This window comes from Pipistrellus kuhlii, unplaced genomic scaffold (assembly GCF_014108245.1).
Source record: "Pipistrellus kuhlii isolate mPipKuh1 unplaced genomic scaffold, mPipKuh1.p scaffold_m20_p_3, whole genome shotgun sequence".
Taxonomy (NCBI): Eukaryota; Metazoa; Chordata; class Mammalia; order Chiroptera; family Vespertilionidae; genus Pipistrellus; species Pipistrellus kuhlii.
In genome coordinates this window covers 108,234,225-108,259,084 of record NW_023425529.1, presented here as the reverse complement: position 1 = coordinate 108,259,084, position 24,860 = coordinate 108,234,225, and the positions used below count along the sequence as shown (strand labels likewise).

Sequence of the window (24,860 nt, the reverse complement as noted above, 5' to 3'; positions counted from 1 at the left end):
TACATGGCAGGAAGGGTTGGAATGATGTAAAAAGGTGGACGCAGGAAGAACAGATTGGGATTAGAACAGGGATCGGCACTACCAGGTTCCGCTTTTGGAATTTTGGGTATGACTATGCGCACAGCTTCTTTCAGACGGTTCCGCTGCCTGCAGTGCTTGAGGAGCCAGCTGCACCTGCTGGTTCCCACTCCCGAGGCTCATTTCCTCACATGAGTTGTCACTTTTCATTGTGAGCTCATCCGCAGTAGGATTTGCTTTCCCTGTGTGGCTCCCGTGTGCTCTGGGCTGTGACAGTGTTTCTACACAGAGTGGTTACGCATTACCTACGAGGACATTATGTTAATTTCTCTGCTTGGGAGTTATGGGCCTCACAGGTAGAATAAACCTGGACTCTGCACTCTCAGGGCACAGGCCTTAGGAATTCAACTTCTGACAGGTGACCTTTCTCTTTTGCACCCAAACTAGACCAATGGCCTCCTCAGACTCCCCTGAGCTGGTGGGAGGTGTTTTCTAATCCCCTTCTCGGGAAGGGGCATCTCTCTGATGCTTTTGCTTTTTCTGCGGAACTCAGATTAAAAGCGTCTCTCCTCCAAGCAAGGCCAAGGCCACAGCTCCCGTTCCTTTCGGGTGTTATTGACTCAGTTCCGGCCCGAGAACCTAAATTTGGCTCCTCTACGGGCTCTGGCTGTTATTTTCCTCTTCCTTTCGCCATCGAGGACTTCCCTTTCTTTTGTGCAGGGACAGCATACATTAAGTAAATTTATTTTATGACGGTTTACTCAACATTTCTGTGACTCCATCATGGGAAAGGGTCCATTTGTCCTGTTGCCAGACCGCCTGTTAATTGTGATCGGTGGCAGGGAGCCTCCCGCGGCGCTGGCAGGAGGGTGCTGTGCTGAGCGCTGTCCGAGGAAAATGTCCTCAAGGCAGGAAGATAAGCTGGCGGGTGAGCTGGTGTCTGTTGACTGATGTGCATGCTCTTGACCATCAATCTGAGCAGAGATCCCATCACTGCAGCAGCCCCAGCCTGCTATGGGCCTTCTTCCCATCTCTTGACAGTCTCCTGCTTTGGCCCAGTCTCCTCGCTGACACCAGCGTGTACCAGGCTCTTGTCCGGCTCCACGTGTGTGCTTCTTGCTGGATGAGGCAGTGTACAAGGGAGCCAGCAGGTAGCTCTGAGAGTGCTTAACAGCCCCACATACTGAAGGCAGGAGTCTTTAGTTAAAATAAGCCCCAGAGAATCTCCTTCTATCGTGGCCCTGGGTAAGATTTGGGAAGAAGGACAACAAAGCAAAATATCCTAAGACCCATGCCTAGGTAGGGCTGGTCACCATTCCCTGCTGGTCCATCTTCTGCTGGGGGAGAATGAACACCAAATCAGTCTCGTAGAATTACCTGTGGCGAGTTCCGGAATGTGAAACATACAAGTCTCTGGGTGGAAGGTGGGGTTTGACAGCCTCAGAGTCCAAGGGCAACTCTGACAGCCTTCCACCTCACTGGATTCTGAGGTGTTTGCTCTCCACAGGATGCAAGGCTCCGTGGCCCCGTCCTGGGACTTCTGATGCCCCTGCTTTTGTGCTCTGGCCCATCAAGCTCCCATGTCAGCCGGAGGTCCTTGTAGTTACGTAGGGACCCTAACAGAGGCGCCGTCCTCCAGCTCACACAAACTTAAGGAACCTCTGCTGTTCCTTGGGCTTCAGATGTTTTCCTGGTCAGATTCCGTCCACTATTACAGGACCTTCAGCTTTCCCCATGGCAGTATCAGAGCCAATGAGGTTTATCTGAGGGGTGATTATTGCTATTAAAAATAATAAACAAAGGACCTTCCAATCCCACCTCTGCAGGAAGCTTTGCCTGCACACTGCAGCCATGTTTATCCTCCCTCCGAACACCCATGCCTGAACTAGGACACTTCCACGTGTTGGTATGTGGTCTCCCCAGATACGGTGTAAATTCCAAGATGAGTCGCCATTCTTACATCCTTTGGGCTCTCTGCAAAGCCTGGAACAATATGAGATACTGAGTTACTCATTAAAAACCTGGGTGGATAATGAAAGCTGAATAAACTATTGAACTGGATCTTGTGGCAGAGTCCCCAGATCCTCTGAACTGTCTAGAATAAAATTTTAAAATTTTAAAAATGAGAACACCAAGAGGCTCATTGGATTGAGGACCAAAAATGGCAGCACAAACGTATACTTCTGTAGTAAAAACGAAACAAAAAGTTATACCTTCTCTTTCTAGAACATGTCACACTTAGAACTACCTTTTAATTTATACAGAAGGGGGGTGCTAAGTGGGGACTGAGTGCCGAAGGGCTGGCACAGGTGGGCAGAGTATGGTGGGGGCCAGTGGAAAGGCTGAGCCCCAAGAGAGGGCCAGGGAGCACAGGTACAGGGCCCAGGGCCAGTGCCCGGAGGAGGGCAAAGGTGCTCTGCTTAGCCAGGCGGGGCCTGGTCTTGCCTGCTCCAGGGCTCCTGTCCTTATTTCTACTTCCAACCTGACACTGATGGATCTGGAGGGAGGGTGGGACCTCATCCTTTTCCAAAATCTTCCCTGAAGACCACAGGAGAGCTTGCCTTCCTGGGAGCAAAAGATCAAAGCTGGTACTTTCCTTTAAAAAAAATATTTTTATTGATTTTTAGAGAGAGAAGCATCTATGAGATGAACATCATTGATCAGCTGCCTCTTGCACTCCCCAGACTGGGGATGGGGCCCACAAGCCTGGCATGTGCTCTGACCAGGAATCAAACCAGCAACCTCTTGGTTCCTGGATCGACACTCAACCGCTGAGTCACACCGGCCAGGCAAAGCTAGCACTTCCTACTGGGAATTCCACTCCCCTCCCTGCTGCCAACTAAATGGGAGGGCAGTCCTTGAAGACAGCCCCAGCCCTTGTTTCCAGTGAGGAGGTCACAGTGCTCCGGGAGCATGGAAGTAGGGGGGGAGGGGGGGCAATCGAATGGCTTCTGTCCTGCTCTTCTACTCAGATACACGTTTATGTGCACACACAAACTAGTATGTATATTTCAGAGTTACAACACAGGGAACCTTAGGAAAAAACAAATAGTGATTTCTGCCTTGTTTTCCAAATGGCGCTCTCCTTTGCAAACACTGTGTAGGGTAAGAATTGTTCTACTTTGGAGAGCACTTCAGCTCTTCAAATATAAGGAGGCATCATGAATATAAATTATTCCTGGATTGTGACCATAACACCATATCGTTTTGCAATTTTGATTCTTCTTTTCTTTGACTTACTCCTTTGAATTTGAGGCTGAGTTTCTGCTTTTCTGACTCACTGGTTTTGAATATTTTTCTCCTTCCCCTCTCGGTTAGAATCAATCTTTTGGTGAAAGTAAAGACCACGGGGAGTTCCTATTTTCTGTTGAAAATAGTTTTGCTTAGAGCCTGCTGAGTTTTGATTTTCAGTTATTCATCCTCATAGTTCTACACTCACCTGCTGGGGTTGGGTTAGCTGTGTTCTTGAAAGCAGACCAGGCCCCATCCTCAGCACGTGTGCGGGCCAGGCCCTGGCCTGGCCTTCTGTCCTCCAGTTCCCCAGCCCAGCCTCAGGCGGGTGCTCAGGTCACCCTGGACGGGACCTGCACTCTCCTCAGAACCAACATCACTCACACGGCTGGGGAGCCGCTCCCTTCCAGCAGCCCTGCCCGGCTTTCCCACAGCTACTGGGAAATCAACAGGAGTGACAGGGCCGTTCACTCTGTGACCCTTGTCCCAGAGGCTGGGTCAACATGGGCGAGTTCCGAGAGAGAGGAGGCGGAGATGCCCCCTTTGCTGCCACCTCTTGAGCCTGAAAACACAAATACAAATTAAAAGCAAGAGGCTTATGCTGAAACCGGTTTGGCTCGGTGGATAGAACGTTGGCCTGCGGACTGAGGGGTCCCAGGTTCAATTCTGGTCGAGGGCATGACATTGGCTGCGGGCACATCCCCGGTGGGGGGTGTGCGGGGGGCAGCTGATTGATGATTCTCTCTCATCGATGTTTCTAGCTCTCTGTCCCTCTCTTTTCCTCTCTGTAAAAAATCAATAAAAATATATTAAAAAAAAAAAAGAGGCTTAAATAGAACCAGAGTCATAGAAGCATTGAACATACGGTTCAACCTATGAAGGAAGATGGGGGTGAGGGGGTAAAATATCAACCAAAGGACTTGTATGCATGCATATGAGCATAACCAATGGGCACAGACAACAGGATGGAGAGGTAGAGGGTGGAGGGAGGGAGGGGGAAGTGAGGGTGTGTGTGTGTGTGTGTGTGTGTGTGTGTGTGTGTTTGCGGGGGGTGGGGGGGGCCAAGGAGAGGTCAATGGGAAAAAAAGGAGACTTTTGTAATACCTTAATCAATAAAGAACTTAAATTAAAAAACAAATAATAAGAGGCTTAAGCCAGAGGAAAGGGGGGGGGGGAGGGCGGGCAGGGGCTGCGTGGAGCTTAACAAAGAGGGGAGAACTGGGGACATCTATAAGTCTGTAATATTGTCAACAATAAAAATAAATAAATAAATAAATAAATAGTTTAATTCTTTCTGTTGAAAATAACACTCTCCTCACTCTCTTTTCTTAGAGCATTTACTTAAAAAAAATCTGTAAGAGTTATTTTCTCTCTTTGAAATGTATGCAAATCTTTTCAAAAGCTGAATAATCCCTTTGCCACCTTTAGGGCTCTCCAGGACTTGGGAGCCAACTCTTCGAAAAGTAATGACCAGGGAGACAGTGTCCGTTTCCCAGTCTCTGCAGGCGAGGAAGAGCCGAACCTGACAGCCCGCCTCCTGTCATAGAGATGCTGAGAAGTTTGTTTTTCTTTAGGTTAAAGCCAAGGAGAGAACACAGGGGCCCCAGCTGCCAGGTGACTCTGGGATGAACTCTGTGTGACATACGGCACCATCAGGCCCTCTGACTTGAGGACTAGTTATTGTATATTTTGAGAATTTAGGTAACAGTTATATCTGCCTGGCTATAGAAAGGGGTGAGATTCTTTTCTGTCTTTGTAATCTTAGTGGATTGCCTGTGATGCACATCACATTCCGGCTTAATGCTTATTCAATAAGAAAACTGTTCCTTTCTGTTACCATTGCAGTGAGGTGGTTTTTTTGGGAATGGGAGTGGCATGAGAGCATGAGATTTGTTTTATTTCCCCAGCAGACACAATTGCCTGGCTCCGGTGAGCCTCCCGGTGCACCCATGATTAGTACCATCCATGTAATCAACTTCGAATGCATCTTAGCTGGCTTTTGAAGGCACTTAATTATGAAAGATGAATCTAGTTCAGTATGGCCTGTACTGCAAGATTATGGAAACCTCTAAAATAACCAACCAAAAGATCTACGGACCAAAAGCTAAATAGTTCTTTGAAAAGATAAACAAGATAGAGAAACTTTTAGCCAGACTCATAAGAAACAAAGATAGAGGAACCAAATCAGAAACAAAAGAGGTGAAATAACAATTGACACCACAGAAATACAAGACTGTAAGAAAATACTATGAAGAGTAAAATGCCAACAAGCTGGACAACATGGATAAAATGGATAAATTCCTAGAAAAAAAAAACTGAATTAGGAAGAATAAGAAGACCCAAATAGGCCAATAACAACTGATGAAATTGAAGCAGTAATAATAATAATGATATTTAAAAAAACAAAAACAAAAAAAAACCTCCCAGCAAATGAAAGCCTTGGTCCAGACAGCTTCCTAGGGGAATTTTGTCAAATATTCAAAGAAGAACTAATACCTATACTCCTCAAACTATTCCCAAAATATCCAAGAGGAAGGACCACTTCCAAGCTCTTTTCATGAGGCCAGGATTATCCTAATTCTAAAACCAGATGAAGATACTGAAAAGAAAGAGAATTATAAGCCAATAACCCTGATGAGCATTTTGGTTTCCATCAAGCCTTTCTTTGACAAAATTTTATTTTACAATTTATATTGTTTATCTCAACTTTTCCCAATGTATTTATCAGACCACTTGAACAAGTGGAATAGTTTTGAGGAACATCAGGTAGGGAAAAACTGCATAACACAGTATTCTTAAGATTAAAAACAAACCAGTAACCAATAAACAATTAAAATAGAATTTTTAAAAAGCGACATTAATTAAGGCAATGTAGTAATGGTACAGGAATGAAATAGCCTCGAGAGTCCAGAAACAAACTTTCTCATATTTATGATAGCGTCAAAATATTCTAATATTTAGAACACCACCTCACTTGTTCAAGTGGTCTGATAGATATGTTGGGAAAAGTTGAGATAAACAAGTTAATCTAGGTTCTTTATTATGGGACTTCTACAGCCTTTGATTTATTAATTTAATATCTCTCAAACTTACTTGACTACACTTATTCAATTTTCAACAAATATTGTACTCAGATCTCAATTAGGATAAAAGTGTAGAAAACAGGGGGAGAAACCAAAATGGCGGTATAGGGTAGACACCCGAATGCAGTCTACCACAACAAATTTGAATTTAGAACTGGAAAACAGGGGAATCATCACCCTGAAGCGCCAGACGGCTGGCTGAGACGAGGCTCTACCATTTGGTAAGGAAAGAGAAGGCACGCTGAACCTCAGGAACTGTGAAGGTGCGGAGAACTGTGCGCGAGAAAAGGTGGCCGCAGAGTTTGCTGCCGGCTTGCTTGTGGAGTGCAAAGAGGGCGTGCTGAGTTGGCTACTAGCTTACTCGCTGCTCACGGAGAGAGGGGACAGCTAATGCATGGCTAGCTTTCCTGTTCAGGAGGAAGACAGAAGCACCCTATTGCTCTGAAAGACGGCCCCAGATAGGGAGAGGCCAGACTGTCAGGCAGCAGGCAGAGATCTCTCAGAGGCGTATGAAGCCAGCGGCCCTTACTGCGGGACTCAGAAACCAGACCTTCGTAGGGAGGGGCTGAATAAAGCTTGTCTGCACCACCCAAGACTGCCCCATCCAAGCTGAGCACAGAAGCCCTTCCAGTGGCTGACTTTCTTGTTTGCAGTGAATAGGACTCTCCTAGGGAGTGACAGACAGGAATCTAAAGCTTGTCTGTGCCTATACCAAAGAGGTGCACGCGCCTGCAACCAATCTTGCGGGATTCAACGAAGCTTGTCTGTGCCACCCCAAGATTCTGCCCCATTTAAGCGGAATACAGAAACCCTCCTAGCTGAGATACTTCTGATCCTCATAGCCAATTGGCTTGAAGATCAACACTTCCCAGTGATACCAACAACAAGCAAGGCTTAACAATAAGACTGCACACACAGCCCACAAAGGGCTACACCAAGACTGTCCACCTCAAGTAACTGGGAGGCTGGCTCACTGAACCATATAGGACACCTTAGCACACAAAGCCACCCTACCAACTCAGGGAAGCTGTGAAAATGCCCAGACAAGGAAACAGTTCATAAACAAAAGAAATGGAGGAAAAGAAGCAACTGGATAGAGAGTTCAAAATCATGCTTATAAGGTTTTTCAAGAATTTCCTAGAAAAGGTCGATAAGACCTATGAGGATATAAAAAGGGATCAACAAGAAATAATAATGGATCAACAAGAAATAATAAGGGATCAAGAAGAAATAAAGAATACATTGTCTGAAATAAAAAAGATTATACAGAGTCCTAAAAACAGAATGGAAGATCACAAGAATCAAGTTAAAGATTTGGAACATAAAGAGCCAGAAGACATTCCTCCACAGAAGCAAGAAGACAAGAGAATCCAGTAAGTTGAAGATAATGTAAGAAACCTCTGGGACAAATTCAAGCGAACCAACATAAGAATTATGGGGGTCCCAGAAGAAGAGAGAGAGCAAGATACCGAAAACATACTGGAAAAAATAGTGACAGAAAACTTCCCCCACCTGGTGAAAGAAAAATAGACTTACAAGTACAGGAAGCTCACAGAACCCCACACAAAAAGAATCCAAAGAGGATCACACCAAGACACATCATAATTAAAATTCCAAGAGCAAAAGACAGAGAGAATATTAAAAGCAGCAAGAGAAAAGCAGGTAGTTACCTATAAAGAAGCACCCATACGATTGTCAGCTGATTTCTCAACAGAAACATGCAGGCCAGCCGAAACCGGTTTGGCTCAATGGATAGAGTGTCGGCTTAGGGACTGAAAGGTCCCGGGTTCGATTCCGGTCAAGGGCATGTACCTTGGTTGCGGGCATATCCCCAGTAGGGGGTGTGCAAGAGGCAGCTGATCGATGACTCTCTCTCATCGATATTTCTAACTCTATCTCTCTCCCTCTCTGGACAAAATCAATAAAATATATTTAAAAAAAAAAAAAAGAAAGAAAAAGAAAGAAACATACAGGCCAGACAGAAATGGCAAGAAATATTCAAGGTGATGAATAGCAAGAACCTACAGCCAAAAATACTCTATCCAGCAAAACTATCACTCAGAATCGAAAGCCAGATAAAGAGCTTCACTAATAAAAAAAAGCTAAAAGAGTTCATCACCGCCAAACCAGAATTATATGAATTGCTGAAGGGGGTTCTTTTGGAAGAGAAAGTAAATAAAGATAAACACTATGAACAACAAATACGTAACTATTAACAAGTGAATCTAAAAACCAAGGGAATTAAAAAAAAAATCTGATGATCAATATTAACTGGTGAATATAATATTGGGTCTAGTAATAATTAATGTCGTTTTTAAACATTCGTTTAAAATCTTGCTTGGCGTTGACTTGTATTGACATAACCTTCAAACACGTGGTATCTACAGAACGTGTGAAGTGCAATTAACAAGTTTTGCTTGAAAAAGTTTGTGTTTGGTTTGGTTTTTGTTGCAAAACTAGGGCTAAGAAGATGGCAGATGAAGAGCATATTCGGCACTGCATGCTTTACGAGTTCCAATTAGGAAGAAAAGCAAGTGAGGCTGCAAAAAACATCTGTAGTGCTCTTGGTCAAGATGCAGTTAGCGCCAGAAAATGCCAGCGTTGGTTTGAGAAATTTCACGAGGAGGGAAATTTTTTGTTAGATGACAAGAGTGGTCGAGGCCGTGTGTCCAATTTTGATCAAGAAGCTCTTCAAGCTCTTTTGGTGCAAAATCCTCAAATTACCCAACAAGAGCTTGTGACAACTTTAAATTGTTCACAAAAAAACAATTTCCAATCAATTTCGTGCACTTGGCAAAGTCCAAAAGTTTGGAAAATGGGTTCCTCATGAGTTGACCAACAACAACCGTAATCAAAGAGTCACAATTTGCAGTTCGCTCCTCTCTCGTCAAAACCGTTTGCCGTTTTTAGAGCAAATTGTTACCGGAGATGAAGAATGGGTGCTGTATGTTAATTTGAAAAGGCGGCCTCAATGGTTGGACAAAAATGAGGCTCCGCAGCCCATGCCAAAACCTGACTTGCATGCGAAAAAAGTGATGTTGTGTGTTTGGTGGAATTTTAAAGGAATTCTTCATTATGAACTTTTACCATCTACCCAAACCATTACAAGTGCAGTGTATAGTGCCCAATTGGAAAGGTTAGCCCAAGCTTTAAGAGAAAAAGAACCCGCGCTGATTCATCGAAGGGCGTAATTCTTCACCACGATAACGCACGACCGCATACTGCAAGAATCACTGCTGAAAAACTGCGCCAGTTGGAATGGGAAGTTCTCCCTCAACCTGCATATTCTCCTGATATTGCCCCTTCCGATTACCATTTGTTTCGTTCTTTGCAAAACTTTCTTCTTGGAAAAAAATTTAATAATGAAGAATGCCTCAAAAATGCATTGAACAAATTTTTTGCATCAAAATCACAAGAATTTTACAACAGAGGGATTAAAATGCTTCCTGAGCGTTGGGCACAAGTAGTAGAAAACAACGGCAACTATATTGTGTCTCGACCCGAGGGACAACAACGGGGGGCATGCAGGAACCACCTAAGAGAATGAATCAAACAAGGAACGCGAAAGAATGGAGGCAAGACAAGGTTCTGATCAAGCCTCAGTTTTATTCTCTGAAATGGCTGTATTTATACAGCAGAGACAAAGGGGGGCAGGGCCGCCTATGCAGGGGGGTCTTTGGTATGGCAACACAGGATTGACTAAACAAAGGGGGGCAGGGTTGTCTATGCAGGAGGGTCTTTGGTATGGCAACACAGGATTGACTAATTGCCAGAGGCGGTGTGACATTCCAAGGTGCAACATTCCAAGGCTGGGCTATCTAGGGGGGGAGGATCTGGAAGGGGAAGAGGCAGGAAGACAGGAGATGCTAAGCCCCAGGTTAATCTTATCTTCTGGCCAAGCCCTCAGGGCACCGCATAACCTCTGCTAGAAGGAACTTAATTCTATTTCCTTAAGACTGCGTTGCTTGCCTCAATTCTGCTAGCTCCCAACATCTCCTCCCTTTGTCTTAATTGAGGGTGGGTCTTAACAGATTGGGGGAGTAGTGACCTGGTTCCTCCCGTGGGCTTCCCAGGCCCACCAGTGTTAGCGGCTCTTGGTTTCTTTTGGGGAGGAGAGGCAGAGCCGATTGGATTTGTATAGATACCAACCTCTGTGCAAACCAGGTATGCTCACAGGGAAATCCAGAAGGGGTCGAAATTTTCCCGTGACCTTCCCTTGGGAAGAGGGGGTCGGAAAATTTTTTGGACCTTCCCTTGCAATGCTTTGCTCTGCACCCATATCGGTACCCATACCTTTCACCTTAGTGGGGAGTAGGTAAGCATTCCTCTGGTCATCATGCTGTCCCCGCAGGGAGGGAGCGATGGTAAAGTTCATAATCTTGCTCATGGTCAGCTACAGCTAAACGGTGGTAATGTACCTGGATGGGTTTGGCCAAGATGCTGTCAATGTGTTGTTTTACAAAATCTGTTAACCTCCGAAAAGCCCAGGGGCCAAAGGATAGGATTAATAAGAAACCTATGAGGGGCCCAGGATGGGGAGAAGGTAGGAGAAAAGTCCGTTTAGTCCGCTCCAGGGAGGGTTCTCGAACAGTTCTTTCCGCCGCTTTCTTGTCTCGGTCGATTCCGGACATGTTGGCGTAGAAACAGCAACATTCCTGTAGGGCTAAGCATATCCCTCCCTGCTCTGCTCTGAGTAAGTCTAACCTTCTCCTATTTTGTAGAACAACTTCAGCTAAGGAGTAAATTTGGTCTTGGAGATCATTAATGGTACTAAAGAGAGCTTGGACATCATTGATTACTTGATTAGATAACTTAGTATAAGAATGTACAACCACTCCTAGCCCCGCATTATTACTGAATCTGATAAAACTCTTTTCTGGTTTATGCTTCCTTCCACCTAGCTGACTCGGTGGAGGCTATTGTACAGGAGGCCTGATGCCTTTCGCCTGCTGTACAATCTTCTGCATCACAATTTAAAAATTTTTAAAGTATAAAAAGTATGACTGAGCTTCTCTTGAGGTGACACATAATATCTGTCTCCTCCTTTTTTGTTTTTAAAGTGATCTTAAGCATACGAACGGCTCTTTCTACCACTGAGTGACATTTATTTTACCAGATTTGATTAGGTTTAAGTCCTCGGGGATTTATCCCTAAAGTTGGTATAGGAAGTTGGATAATATTTTGAGGACATTGTTTCTAATAAAATATGGAAATTGCCATTCTCAAATAACATTTTAGAGACTGAAGTTAAATGAAAAGTTCCTCTGAATTAATGTGCCTTATAGTAGCTGTTTTAATAATTTTTGCTATATTTACCATATAAGTACTATTACTATAGACTGATGGGCTCTGTAAAGTAAAATCTGTTAAAGCATAAATAAGAGCTTGTATTTCTATTGAAATATAAGAGGTTTGAAGGACCTTTGCTCCTCTGCTGTAGTATATCTAGCCTTTCTAGAACTGGATCTATCTGTAAAAATGGTTAATACCTGAGATAAAAAATTTATTTTACTGTGGTAGTTAATACTATTCCCTGTGTTAGATATAAATTAAGCCCCTAAGCTAGGGTTCCCAGTAGAATATAAAATATTAAGTATTTTGATTTCTATGTAGAAGGGTGTGTACACCGATTTTCCTTGCCCTTGGTCCTGGGCAACCTGTAGGAATGCACAGATGCTGACTGCTATCATGACAAGGTATCTTTACTTTAAAAATAAAGCAAATTTACTTTTGAATTCATAAGCCACAAATGTTGCCTTGCCTTTAGCTTTAATTAAAATGTAGGCGGCCATATACAGTTAGGATTCAATTATTTATAAAACATTGGCTTCTCATGTAACTTAATTTATATGACATTGATTATATTGTAAAAGCTAATTTATAAAGTAACTTAAGTAGGTATTTTTAATTTAAAAAGATTTTATTGGTCTGATCTAAAAGCATGGCTTTTGTCTTTCTTGAAATTTTATTGCTGTTGAAAAATTTGGCTATATTTAAGAAATATATTGTTTTTGCCTTTCCCACAGGTGAAAACCTTCATAACATTTAATATATTATTATCTACTATTATCTTAAGACATTAATTAGATTTAGACTAGTTTTTGTATAGAAAAATTTTTGGTGGAGATCACAGAATTAATTCTCTTTTTAATTAAATCAATAATAAGCAATTTATTTTGAATTCCTAATTATTAGAGGAAATACATTTTGTTTTCTTAAAAATAAGTTTTTATGCTTTAAGTATTTAATCACTACAATTCTATAATTTCTCCTAATTTAATTTGAATTTTGAATTTTTAAAACTGGCAAGTCAAATATATTTAGTAGTTCTTAGATTAATAACACTTTATGTTAATCAGCTTAACAATAACCCACAAACTTCGGACCAACTAACACTTTATATTTCTAAGAAAAATACAAGACATAATCAATTAATAGATTCAATTCTGTCCTCTAGGTTTTTTAGAGGCAAATTTGAACTTTAATTTTTATTTGCCAGTGGTTCTGGGAAAATAGGTTTTGTTTATTCACATTCTTTAAGTTGGCTACTGGCAGGACACTATCTTAACTGTCTGCTGGGGGAAGGGCCTTTACCCTTTCTTCCCTCAACAAAGGATGTAGCCAGTTATCTGGACTACTTAGATCTTTAAAGTATTTACTTTGGGTAAATTCTATGACAGAGACAAATTTATTTATTTTCTTGAAGGCCTTAAAAGTTAACTTTTTAATAAGGTTCACTAGCATTTTGAAAACTATTTCTTATTATGGAAATGCACATCTTGTTGCTGGAATTAGCTTGAATTTCTTTCAAGAAGATTTTTTCGCTGTTTTTCTCAGGAAAAAGAATCAGTTCTGGGTTTTTCATTTCTGTAGCTCTTGTAAAAAGTTAAGGCTAGTTCAAGACTTATCTAATATCCAAAATCGGATGTGCGCGCATTTAGTCTTATACTATCTTACTCCTTACACGTGCACAGATATCCCAGACTCATTTTTAAATTTTTAAAACTTTTTTATGGCGAGAAAGGAAATTTTTAATTTAATATACTAGGAGAGCGGGCTTCTATATTGGATCGCCTCATGTCTCTCCCTTCCCTCACATTCTGCTTACTTCAGGGGAAGCATCAGCAACAGATCTGGCTGAATTTCTTTTCATGCTTAAAAGATAGACAGATCTCAATTTCTTTCTTCCTTTTTGGCTTTCTGAAATAATAATTAATACCCAATTTGGTCAAGATTTGCATTTCCCTGTGAGTTTTCTTATAATTTTTAAACAAGGCATTAAGTCAGAGGTAGTTTTAGCAGTGGAGTTCCACTTATTATAGATTTCAAATTCCATACATATACTAAGATTCTAATTTCAACAAAAAACATTATTTTGTGATCACATAGACTTCAACATTCACTCTAAAGAGCACTTGCGTTTCTAAGATCCTTTTTTTCTAGCCTTAATTCCTCTTGCCTGAGGGGACTCCCTGAGCCCTTTTTCTAAGATTCTTTTTTCTTAACCCTTACTCCTTGCGTTCTGAGGGAAATCTTGACACCGTCAAGGAACATTTCATGACAACTCAAAGCATTCCCCATTATTGGTCGATTGGATGGCTCTCTAAGAGGTTCCTTCTCCACGTAAGCCTCCGGGACGTATAAACCCCGTGCCAGGTCAGCTTGAATTTTCTCGTCAACCCAGGAATTCAGGCGGAATTACTCTCTTTTCGACTCTACCCTTTACTCCCTTGCTTGCGTGAAACGGTCGGTAGGTATAATCCGCCTAGAAGATCCTCACAGACAGGGAGACCCCGTTTGCCCTCCTCAGGCGCGCAGGTCTCCCGTGGTTGAGTCTGTGAGGTGAACGACTTTTTGTTCAAAGCAAGCTCAATGTTTTAAGAGTAGATCTAATTGGAGAGGATTCTCGCCAAGAAAACCGGGAGGCGGTACTAGTTCAAGTGAATCGGAGTTCTCACAGCCAAAGACGGGTACCTTTCACTCTTCCCTGGATCGGCAAGTGAGTGCTTATTAGTGGGCAGGAAGAAACCAACCGAGAGAGCCAATAATGACAATCGAGCAAAAAAAGGGGTGAAATGTTCTGAAATCTTGTTTGAAAAAATCGTCTACCTACCTTTACGCCGATCTGTCTCACGACTGGCGGACCATGGCGATCTAGTGCTGAGTCTTCACTCGCGGGTCCTCGCAGCGACTCTGGGGGGGTGCCTGGCCAGGGCTTCTCCGGTAGACGTTCTCGCTAGAGATTCTCAGGAGTGCCCCACATTGGGCGCCATTTTGTCCCGACCCGCGGGACAACAACGGGGGGGGGGGGGGGGGTACGCAGGAACCACCTAAGAGAATGAATCAAACAAGGAACGCGAAAGAATGGAGGCAAGACAAGGTTCTGATCAAGCCTGTTTTATTCTCTGAAATGGCTGTATTTATACAGCAGAGACAAAGGGGGGCAGGGCCGCCTATGCAGGGGGGTCTTTGGTATGGCAACACAGGATTGACTAATTGCCAGAGGCGGTGTGACATTCCAAGGTGCAACATTCCAAGGCTGGGCTATCTAGGGGGGAGGATCAGGAAGGGGAAGAGGCAGGAAGACAGGAGATGCTAAGCCCCAGGTTAATCTTATCTTCTGGCCAAGCCCTCAGGGCACCGCATAACTTCTGCTAGAAGGAACTTAATTCTATTTCCTTAAGACTGCGTTGCTTGTCTCAACTCTGCTAGCTCCCAACAATATTGTTGATTAAATTTTGTTGTATTGTTTAAATAAATTCGATTTTAAAAAGTATTAGAAAACGACATTAATTATTACTAGACCTAATAGAATCAGAGGTATGGAAAGGGAGTGAACTGACGATTCTCCGAGAAAAGGGGAGAGGAGGGTGTGGGAAGAGACTGAACATAAACTGTGCACCTATGGATGAGGACAATGGGGGGTGGGGAAAGGGCAGAGGGTGGGTTGGGAACCTGGTGGAGGGGAGCAATGGAGGGGAGGGAATGAGGAACATTTGTAATAATATGAACAATAAATAATATGAACAATAGTGCATATGGCTGCCTATCAGTCCAGATATAGGGATTATGTATTTTTGTCTGCCAAGAGCATCTCCCTCTGATGAAAAAGGCTTTCTTTCTCCCCGCTCCCTCTATTTAAGCAATCCTGTCCTATATAATCTGTCTATACTACTAAAAGGATAATATGCTAATTAGACCTGGTCAACCGGCCATCTTCTGGATGTCCAACTTCCTTCTGGACAAAGCCATGGTGGTGGAGGGCTGAGGCAGAGGATGTTAGGGGTGATCAGGCAGGCAGAAGCAGTTAGGGATGATCAGGCAGGCAGGCAGAGACAGTTAGGGGCGATCAGGCAGGCAGAGGCATTTAGGGGTGATCAGGCAGACAGGCAGGTAAGAGGTTAGGAGCCAGTGGTCCCAGCTTGTGAGAGGGATATTCAACCACCAGTCAGACATCCCCCAAGGGGTCCCCAATAGGAGAGGGTACAGGCTGGGTTGAGGGGGACCCCTCACCCCCATGCACCAGGCCACTAGTCCTATATAATAAAGGGCAGTGACCAGAATGACCACTTGGCCAGTTGCTATGAGGTGCATTGACCACCTCTCGGTCCTTCCTCTGATCGCAGCATGGCAAACAGGGAACCATGGGGAACCGGTGGGTGGTGGCAGGGCGGGATGGGGAGCTGGCCAGCAGGCAGAAAAATGACCCTGATCGTAGGCTAGGCCTAGGGTCCCTACTCATGCATGACTTTGTGCTCTGGTCCTCTAGTAAGAATATAAAAAAGAAAACAAGAAAATAACTACAATAATAATTTTTAAAGTAATAATAAATAAAATATATAATAGAAACAGAAAAATAGGGAGAAAAAATTAAATGTTAAAAAAATGAAAAAAGAGAATATATGGAAAAAGAAATAAAAGACATGAAAGAAAAAGAAGAAAACTAAAAGAAAATGAAACACAAAAGAAAAAGATAAAATAGTAAAAGTAAGTGGAGTTAGTCTCCGCTGACTTGGAGGCTCACTGTGATTACCCTTTGGGTCTGCTATTTGTGGAACTCGCTGGATTTTACTCTGATGCTGTTTCAGTCTGGCCTCTTGGTGTGCGGTCTGGGCCTCCCCAGGGGTTCTCTGGAGCAAGCCAATGTGAGCTGCTGTCTCTGCCTGGCTCTTGGCAACCTGACTGAGCTCATCGGTGCAGACCCCATCCAGCCTGGTGGGCAGGGCTTTTCCGGCCCAAAGGCTGGGTCTTCTTGGGTCTCATACATTAAATGCCCCTGCTCGCAGCTTCTCTCCTTCCCCCCACAGAACTGGGCTCTGCAGTGGTTTCCAAAACGTGGCTGGGTGGGTTGAAACACACTTGCACTGCGGATGGTGCCCATAGCTTGTAGCAGGGGGAGGGGCGCTTTCTCTCCTTCCTCGGACTGTGCTGGCTGAACTCACCGGGGAGCTCAGCTCCGGTTCCCCCTGATGCAGGTGAAGGGCCAGGACACGCCATCTCTCTCCCAGGCCATAGCCCATTCCGGTTGCAATGCCTCTGGCTCCCTGGTACCTTCTCGCTGCCACACCAAGTAGGAGGGGATAAAAACAGTCAGCCTGGCATGGCACTCCAGTCTCTCAGCGTGTCTCATCCTCGCTGGGAGGGAGCTCCACCCAGTCTCCCACCGGCCAATTATAGTCCTTCACACTGTCAGACCCAGTCGTCAGACCCAGTCCTCAGACCCAGTCGGCGGGTCGTAGGAGTGCAAATTTTTAGCCCAGAGGCCTTCCCCTTTGCCGGTTGCAGAAGAATGGGGAAGACCCAGCTGTTCTGCAGGTGGGGGTAGGTTTCCACCCGTCTGCTCAAGTTGTGCAAGACGATCCGGATCCTCTTTCCCAAGGATCCTCTTTTCCAAGCCACGCTGTCCAGCCCCCTTCCATTCAGCCCGAAGTTCTCCCAGGAGCAAAGGTCTGCTCAGATTTACTGCTGGGCGCACCAGTCAGATGCCTCCGCCAGCCCCAAGCTTTGCCACGCGGTCCCTCCCTCAGACATAAGTTGTAAGGAACGTCCCAGGCCGATGTTGGAAGAAAGAAAGTCTTCTTTGCCTGGGATGGTGCGTCTGGGACTTCCACGTGGACCGGACCGAATCCCCAGATTCCCACTGCCCAATGCTAACGGGCTCCTCCTCCTCCGTAGCTCTGCACTGGGGATCCCTGGGGGAGGGGGTGGCTCTGCTGCTGCCCCTCCTCCCGCATCCCTCTCCCTCCCTCATAGCGCAGGTGTGCGAGCTGGCTGTCCTCTCCACGCTTCCTTCTGTCCTTTCTCCACACCCCCTGCCCACAATACTTAGACCGGCCACACTGCAGCTGGTTTATTTAAGACAAGTTTAGCCTCAAGACTGGTCGGATGTTGGGAGCAAGTGGACGAGCTGTACTATGTATTTTTGTAAGGTAACTCAAGTCTTCCTTCTTGAAAAGTCAATCATTTGTCTATGTGAAACCCCAATGTCACTCATAAGGAGTTGGCCCACTCACAAATTCGAACTGCTGTCATTTTTGTTAGCTACACAAGTTTGATAAAATATAACTGTGAAATAGAAGCATTTATTTCATTTTGAAAACAGTCTAATAAGATTAAAAGTTGAAGCAACAACATGTTCTTTGGAAAAAAATTAATATAACATGCTCTACAGTATTTTGTGATTATTGGCTTTATTAACACAGCACAATTAATCTTAGATATAAAAATGCATAATTAGCTATGTGATTATTATAAGTTAAAATGTATTCTGTATTCCCTATGTTGCCATTTAACTGGAAAAATAAACCAACAAAATCTTGCCATCTTACAATACAATCAATTTGAAGTAGGTTGTTCAGGAAGAACAATATAAAATAAATTGTAGGCTGGAATGTATTAAATTTTAGCAAAAGAAAAAGATTTAATCCAGGCTGGCTCATAAAGCTAGAAAATAATGTTTATGATTTTTGAAAATTCATTGGGACTTTTTCTCTAAGCTGGTTCCTTTGTGATACACTTTCTTTAGTTCTACCCACGACTGCCACAGTAGCAGTCCTGGGACCAGAACCCACAGGCCATTGAAAAATACCAGATAGACCCACAAGTAGAGCCAGTGGTTGGTGCTGAGGCTGGGGCTTCCCATAAGCCACTCCGGGGAGAAGGTCATCCACCCGCCATACAGCTCACACACGCACAGAGTGATCTGTATGAAGTGCCTGTGGGAGAGAAAGACACTGGGGGTGAAACTGCCAGCGGGGCACCTGCGCGCAGACAGCATCCACACAGCCTCCCGGACACCTCCCTGCAGCTGGACCCCCGTCTCCACGTGGTGCCCCTTTACAGCGCAAGCTGTCCAGCCGGGGAACACCCACGCTCTCCCCGAAGCAGCAGCACTGCCTCTCCAGAGGACCGTTCTCGGAGTGGAAGAGGTCTCTCCGGTATCCTCTTCTACTCTTAGGAAGATTGAACAAGACCTGGATGTGAATCTCGCTGTGATTCAATTTCACCTGCTGTAAAAGGGATAAGAGTCCCTTTCTCAAATAATCTTTTGGAGATATGTAAGATACGGTCCAGCCAGTGTGGCTTAGTGGCCGAGCATCGACCTATGAACCAGGAGGTCACGGTTCAATTCCCACGGTCAGGGCGCATGCCTGGGCTGCAGGCTTAATCCACGGTGTGGAGTCTGCAGGAGGCAGCCGATCAATAATTCTCATCATTGATGTTTCTATTCCTCTCTCCTTCTCCCTTCCTCTCCGGAATAAATAAATATATATATTAAATATGAGTATTATTAAAAAATGATACATGTATGCCAAAGCCGGTTTGGCTCAGTGGTAGAACGTCGGTCTGTGGACTGAAAGGTCCCGGGTTCGATTCCGGTCAAGGGCATGTACCTTGGTTGCAGGCACATCCCCGGTAGGGGGTGTGCAAGAGGCAGCTGGTCGATGTTTCTCTCTCATCGACGTTTCTAGCTCTCTATCTCTCTCCCTTTCTCTGTTAAAAATCAATAAAATATATTTAAAAAAATTAAAAAAACAAAACACAATTAAAAAAAAAATGATACATGTAGACTGTCTAGCACAAAGTATTTAACAATGCAGATACTGTAAATGTTTGAAATAATAAATGGGTGCATGTAGGAAGTCTACAATCAAGACTCAAGCTACCGGCCGGGTGGCAGCGGCAGCTGCAGGAAGCGGGACACCCCGCGAAGAGGGGTCCGGGGCGGCCGGGCGCAGCCACAGCTCCGAGGAGGCCAGGCCAGCCTCTGGCTGAGCGAAGGCCGTGGTGACGGCGGCCCCTGATGAGATGCTCGCGGGAAGGAAGCCATCTTCGTTCTGGCACAAGCCCTGGAACTGTTTGTGGAAACTGCTGCAAAGGATGCCTACCGCTGCGCTCAACGAGGAAAGAGGAACACCCTCCAGAGGAGGTGGGTGGATAATGCAATAGTAGCTGTGGATGAATCTGCTTTTCTGGAAGGCACTTTGGATTGATTGCTGAGCTGGGCACTTTGTGAGCCTTCCTCTGCGTCCTCAGCTAGCCCTCTGCAGGCCTCGGCTCTGAAGAACCGTCTTTGGAAAGTTGCTCTATACATTTTCCTGTTCTGACTTTACCTAAGCCGGAATAACCTGCTACTTTCTCTCTACAAGGCCCCCCATGGCTGTGTCTTCCATTTCTGCCTGCATGCAACCGCTGCTGCTGGGGGCAGAGACAAAGAAAATGGTCTGTGTTGGTTGCTTAATGAATGCAGGGACCAGAATAAAGGTCTCTGACCAACTTAAAAAAACAACACCACCACAAAAAACAAAAGACTCTGCAGTCAAAGACGTGGCAAGGCACCAGGAGACGTTTTATTTTTACGGCTGAGAATATATGTAAAGTTGGGTGGGGGGGGGGGGGGAGTGGATTAAATGACCCTTGAGGTCTCTTTCAAATCTGAACTTCAATGATAAAGCTTTAAATAAATAAAATGTATTCAGTACCAGATAGTAGAACACTACCTGTGACTGCACCTACCTGACAGTTTCAGGGAGTCACCCCCAGGTTAGCACTCTATCCCAGGTCACTTTGCGCGTAAGGAGGAGAGGAAGGAAAGGGAGGAGAAGTGGTTGAAAGTCTCCGAGTCTGATGGATGGTGAGTCATCCACCTTTCTCCTTCCTCTCCCCATGCTTCTGCCTTCCTCAGATCCTCAATAACCTGGAAGGATTTCTTTTTTTATTTTATTTTATTTATTAATATTTTATTGATTTTTTTACAGAGAGGTAGGGAGAGGGGTAGAGAGCTAGAAAGGTCGATGAGAGAGAAACATCGACCAGCTGCCTCTTGCACATCCCCCACTGGGGATGTACCCGCAACCAATGTACATGCCCTTGACCGGAATCGAACCTGGGACCTTTCAGTCCGCAGACCGACGCTCTACCACTGAGCCAAACCGGCTTTGGCCCTAGAAGGATTTCTTACTTATCTGGCATGGCTAACTCAGAATCACACAAGAGAATATATTTTGTAGCAAGTGGAATGGGGAGTTTGGGGAGGGGGAGAAGAAGGAAATATTACCCTTTTATCCTACAGAATGTCGGTGCAAATCACCCAGTACTGCTAACCCCAGGCTTGCCTATGCAAAGCCTAGGTTGTTATCTCAGTCATATTTCTCAGATGTTTTATTTTGAACTGTTTGAAATGGTCTTACTGGCACCATGATTCTTATCTAATAACAAACAATTTTTGTTTCTACTCTACTTTTTTGTCTAACAGAGAAATGTGATCATAATCTCCTTCAAACGTCACGCAAGCATTGGGGCTGCTAATGCTTCTCCTCTTTCCAGCAGGATAGGAGCAGAGCACCTACCGATAATATTTCTCTTTGAGTATGGCGTACACCAGGACCACTGCCAGAAAACCATCCAGGGCCACAGTCAGGATTTCCACAGACACAATGGTTGGGTCAAAATGAAGCCATCTTGCATCAGCTTTGCCATATTCTTTCCCTAAAAACAAAGCACACTTTGTTCCTTATCCTTCTTAGGACTTTTTCTGTCTGACTTACTTCACTTAACATAATTCCCTCAAGGTCCATCTGTGTTGTCACAAACAGCAGGTTTTCCTTCTTCCTAAATGGCTGAAAAACATTCCAATATGCACCACATTTTCTTTCCCTCGCATCAGTGATGAGCACTCAGGCTGCTCGCACGTCCTGGCTATTGTAAACAATGCTGCACTAATCCCGGGATGCGGACATCCGATCAAACTCCCTACCCGCCCCTCTATACCTTCCCACCCCACCCGCCTGCCTTCAGCAAGAATCCTAGCGGTGGGGCTGCCATGAATCCTCCTGGGCTTGATGTTTCTTCCTAACTCACCCCACCTTGGCCATAGGTCTCCACCTCTCCTAATGCATTAGGAGAGACCAGGCTCAACTCCAAAGGCAGCAAGGAGAGGACTGCGGTAGGTAGTCCCTTGTTTGTTTGTTTGTTTAGTGCTGATTTATTTGTTTGTTTGTTTGTTTATTTATTTATTTCTATTGTTGAGATGATTACAGATGTCCCTCTCCCCCCACCAGCTCCCATGCCTCCCCTCTAGCTAGCTCCCACCCCACCCCAGGCCCTCGCCACCCTATTGTCTGTGTCCATAGGTAATGCATTTGCATATAAGATCTTTGTCTAATCTCCTCCTTCACCTCCATCCTCCTTCTCTCTGAGAATAAAAATATGAACAACAAAGTGACAATAAATACATATCTATTAACAATTGAATCTAAAAATCAAATGAATTAAAAATCTGATGAACATAATAAATTGTTGAATGGAATAGAATCAGGGGCACGGAAACGGAACAGACTGATGGTCCCTCTTGAATAAAGTCTTTTTATCATCTTTAACAAGTGTCATGAATAAGATTTTTTTTTTTTTTTTTTACAGCATCTACCTAATGCTAACAGCCCAGTTCTACATTCTGCTGAATCTACAGAGTCCGCAGATCGACACTGGGAGGCCTTACCCCAGACCCTCTGAATCAGAGTCTGTTTTTTAAGTCTCAGGCAATTAGTGCTCTTGAAAGCCCAAGATGCACTACTTTATAACATCTACTGGATTAGAGCACTAGTTAAGTATACAACTTTACCTATATGTTCCCAAAAATTCTAGTTTAGCACTTCTTAGTTGGGATTCGGGAATCTGTATTTTAACAACTCCACCAGGTGATTCTCCTCATGAGAGAAGTTTGGGAAACACTGCTCTAGAATACAGGGCACCCCCCTGAGATGAGTTTTCACTTTTTAAAGGTGAAAATGTAAATTGAAGATGCCTGATAAGAGACTGGGTTAGACTTTACATTTCATGGGATTGAGCCAAATCTGGCGGTTGGTTCCCTTTCTCTGATGCCAGCCAGAGCAGCCAGGCTGGGAGGACAGTGACGGGCTGCAGTCCTCCGCCCCTGGCTTCCGGCAATTCTAAAGCGGTTTATTCCAGCTCACTCACCAAGGGGCAGCACTGGGCCTGCGGGAGCTGGACTCCACGCATGGAGTCAAGCTCACTGAGCTACTGCTACTGGCCAGGACCTGAGAGGCATCGAAGATGATCGTGCGAGAGGCAGCCAATCAATGATTCTCATCACTGATGTCTCCCTCTCCCTCTCCCTCTTCCTCTCTCTCTCCCTCTCTCTCTCTCGCTCGTGCTCTCTCTCTCTCTCTCTCTCTCTCTCTCTCTCTCTCTCTCTCTCCCCCTCTCCCTCTCCCTCTCCCTCTCCTTTCCTCTCTGAAATCAATGTTTTGCTTTAAGAAGCACTACCTGTGGCTCCATTATCTAGCAGAGTTTCCTAACACTAGTGATAAGTAGGAGCCCTAACACAGATCTGGTGTGTGTGTGTGTGTGTGTGTGTGTGTGTGTGTGGAATATGATTCAGAATCATAGAAGAAATGAGATAAACAATGAGGTATTTCAGGCACAAAATCTGAAAGAAGTTATCCTGAGGAAGGCAGCTGTATGGCAGCAGCAAGGACCCTGTTGTTACACAGCTCATTTGTTTGTCTGTTGACATAGTACATGGGAGGCAGTCAATGCTAACTGATTGAATGCCGATTCATAGTGAGCATGAGGAATATAAGAAAACTAGTTAATATCTCTATAGAACAAGAAGATTTTTGGAAATTATAAGACATATATGAAAACTGATATTAAAAGTATAAAAAAAAGCCCAGTTTAAATACTGTAAATTCTTCAACTTGCACACACTATAAACATTTAAAATATATATTTATTAAGATACAATTTATGTGCAATACAATTTACCTACTTAAAGTGTGCAATTCGCCCAGCATGGTGGCTCAGTGGTTGAGCATGGACCTATGAATCAGGAGGTCACAGTCCGATTCCTGGTCAGGGCATATACCCGGGTTGCAAGCTTGATCCCAATCGTGTAAGAGGCAGCTAATCAATGATTCTCATCATTGATGTGTCTCTCTCTCTCTCTCTCTCTCTCTCTCTCTCTCTCTCTCTCTCTCCCCTCTTTCCTCTCTGAAATCAATAAAATATATTTAAAAATTAAAAAGTGTACAATTAAATGGATTTTAGTGAATCACCACCATCTAATTTTAGAGTATTTCATTACCCACCAAAAGAAACTTGTACCTTTTATCAGTCACTCCATTTCTCTCCAACATCCGTTCCGCCCCCTCCCCTAGGCAGCCACTAATTTATAATCTGTCTCCACAGATTCACCTACTCTGGACATTTTCTATAAATGGAACCATACAAGATGGGATACAGGTACTAATACAGTCATACTTGGAATTAATCCCCTCAAACTTTTCAAAGGTAAACGTTTAAAATTACTTACACAAGGAAGCAAGGAAGCCTTCAGAGTCAGCAATGTTTCCCATGAAAGACAAGTAGACAAAAGAGCCTTCCTGGAGAGAAGAAAACGGAAAAATGCTCTAATTTAGCATCTCCACCCCAGAATGGACCACAGTTCGTGGCTCTGCCTGGGAGCATCCCTTCCCCATCCCGCCCTGGGGGCACCGTCAGAGCACCACACTCACTCCCCCGTCCGGGGCGTGGCCCCTGACCTTGGAAATGGTTGAATCCAAAGCTAATGTTTATATAACAAATGCTATTTTTCAATGATTGGCATTATAAAATAAGAGGCATATTCTTTTTTTTTTCTTTTTTTCTTTTTTTTTTAATCAATCTTTATTGTTCATATCATTACAAAGGTTCCTCATTTCTTCCCCCCTCCACCAGGTTCCCACCCCACCCTCCGCCCCCTCCCCATCCCCCATTGTCCTCATTCATAGGTGCACAGTTTATGTTCAGTCTCTTCCTCCCTCCCTTTCCCCGATAGTAAATCCCTTTTCAGATAGTAAATCAGTTACTTAGCATTTTCTCATATCAATAATACTTCCACATGCCCAATGATTCACTTCACACAAAAGACATTTCCAAATAGGTCAACCAGCCTCATCCAGGCCCCACCCAAGGCACTCACAGATCAACACCCCAGCCCTATACTAACTCAACACATCCATATCTAAG

At 44.3% G+C, this 24,860-nt stretch overlaps 1 protein-coding gene and 1 pseudogene across 2 annotated transcripts in view; one reads left to right on the top strand and one right to left on the bottom strand.

Annotated features, from left to right (window-relative positions):
- Window positions 1–344: 344 nt before the first annotated feature.
- The window catches only part of EBPL (EBP like), a 29,227-nt gene continuing 4,711 nt past the window's right edge, over window positions 345–24,860 (bottom strand). Inside the window, exons 2-4 of one of the 2 annotated variants that reach the window (XM_045588648.1) lie at window positions 24,166–24,235; window positions 21,182–21,320; window positions 345–2,001 (exon numbers count right to left, since the gene is read on the bottom strand). In XM_045588648.1, coding sequence (XP_045444604.1) covers window positions 1,713–2,001; window positions 21,182–21,320; window positions 24,166–24,235 — 498 coding nt within the window. In that variant the 3' untranslated portion in view covers window positions 345–1,712. Of the gene's footprint in view, window positions 2,002–18,005; window positions 18,548–21,181; window positions 21,321–24,165; window positions 24,236–24,860 lie in introns of those variants that run through there. The other variant, XM_036457706.2, reaches the window with a different exon arrangement.
- LOC118728492 lies at window positions 19,458–20,136 on the top strand (annotated as a pseudogene).